The 1,882-nt window shown below is 56.7% G+C and overlaps 1 protein-coding gene across 1 annotated transcript; it reads left to right on the top strand.

The window, feature by feature from the left end:
• Window positions 1-159: 159 nt before the first annotated feature.
• LOC116629819 (protein CD300H-like) lies at window positions 160-1,391 on the top strand (the record flags this gene model as incomplete). Its single annotated transcript, XM_032400027.1, has 2 exons — window positions 160-577; window positions 1,056-1,391. Coding segments are annotated over exons 1-2 (397 nt in total), but the record flags the coding sequence as incomplete, so codon positions are not given.
• Window positions 1,392-1,882: the final 491 nt, after the last annotated feature.

Genomic DNA, 1,882 nt, shown 5'->3' with positions numbered 1-1,882 from the left:
GCTGGGGAGTCCTAACACCCCTGCAGTCACCACCGATGCCTGAGAAGTTGGGCTACTGGCGCTCCACCCCAGACATGGTCCATCCTGACCACAAAGAAGTGACATGTCACGGGGGTGAGGAAGTCTCACTGAGGAGGAAATGCTCCAGTGTGACTCCATTGTGTGGGGCGAGTGTGGACAGAGAGAGGAGCAGATGTTGTCTGCTTAAGGGGATGGCAATCCCAATCCAGTCCTTGACCAGGAGCTGTCCTGTCACTGGGATTGAGAGGAGCCCGGGGCACCAGGTCCAGGACTCTGCCTCAGTCCGTGGTGCTTCTCTCCCCAAGCTCCCTGCACCCCGCCCAGCTTGAGTCAATGTGGAAGAAGATTGTGAGACCAAACACAGGCTAGACAAGGAAGTGAAGAGGCCTCAAAAAACAGAAGTGGGCTGTGGAGACTGGACCTTCTGTGAGGAGGCTTGAAATTGTCCCCGCTCAGGAACCTGGCATTGCTGTGGGTGACGTCTGTGCTGCAGACATGCCCCCGAGAGACGGGAGGCCTTGGCTGCCTGTAGCTCTGCTCCTTCTGCAGGTCCCAGGTGAGCAGGGCTGAGCCTGGGCAGGGAAGTGTGTCCTGAGGGGAGGGAGGGAGACAGGGGAAGGAGGAAGGAGAGCAGAGAAATTCTATGATTGGCCAGCATGCCTCAGCAGTGACCAGGATTCAGTGCATAAAGCAGGTGAGTCATGTCCACTATAGTGGACAGAGCAGCCCTGAGGAGCTGGGCACCTGTGACCACCATTACCTGTAGTGTCACAGTCAGAAGCAAGGTCTGGGTGCATCACACACACACACACAAACACACACATACATGCACACACATCAGGGACACACTCTCCTTGTGCCACTTGTGAGGACGGAGCTACATCCCCTCCCTCTGGTCTCAGGAAAAGCCAGTCTCCTGCCAAGGCCTCCTCCAGACCCTGAGGGCCCTTCGGGGACTCCAGGGTCACCATGACCCCAGATCCCCTTGACCCAGGTCCATCTGGTGAGGGACCACACTCGGCTGTGTTTTCCAGGTTGTTCATCTCTGAGTGGCCCCACCTCCGTGACGGGCACCGTGGGGGGATCCCTGAGCGTGCAGTGTCAGTACGAGGAGAAATTCAGAGAGATTGCCAAATACTGGTGCAAGAGCCCATGTTTAGGGGATATTGTGAAGATTGAAAAGTCAGACAAAGAAGTGAGGAGCGGCCGGGTGTCCATCAGGGACCATCCTGCAAACTTCACCTTCACAGTGACCTTGGAGAACCTCACAGAAGGTGATGCAGGAACATACCGGTGTGGGATCGATACATCATGGCTCCCCGGATATATGATCGACCTCACCTTCCGTGTTGTGGTGTCTGTGACCCCAGGTGAGCTGTGCACACCCCCTCCCCCAGCGCCAGCACCAGGGCTGTCTGAGACTGGGGCTGATCACCCCGACCCTGGCAGGAAAGTGGTGGGGCATGGTACAGAAGAGCCGGGTGGGAATGGTGTTGGTGCCTCGAACACCAGGAATATGCATGTGTGTGTTTGTGTGTGTGTGAGTGGGTGTGTGTGCACGTGCATGTGTTGTGTCTGTGTATATGTCTGTTTGTGTCTAGGTGTGTTTGCAGGCGTTTTGTTGTCTGCACACTCACACAAGATTATGAACACCTCTGGCTGTCCTAGGAGCCTCTGAGTACCCCGCCCTGACACACTCTCACGCCTAAAACTCTCCAAGGGTGGGCAGGGGGAATGGCCCTGAGTCTGGGGTCGGCTGCCTTCCTGTCCTGACAAGGGTCCTGTCCACGCTGAAGGGGACCTGAACCTCTTCTTGGACCGCTCTCTGTCCTCCCAATGGGGAACGGAACCCCTAGGGCAT

The sequence above is a fragment of the Phoca vitulina genome, unplaced genomic scaffold (genome assembly GCF_004348235.1).
Source record: "Phoca vitulina isolate PV1807 unplaced genomic scaffold, GSC_HSeal_1.0 scaffold3950, whole genome shotgun sequence".
Classification (NCBI taxonomy): Eukaryota; Metazoa; Chordata; class Mammalia; order Carnivora; family Phocidae; genus Phoca; species Phoca vitulina.
Note: the sequence above shows the minus strand (reverse complement) of the source record. Positions and strands in the feature narration are given on the sequence as shown.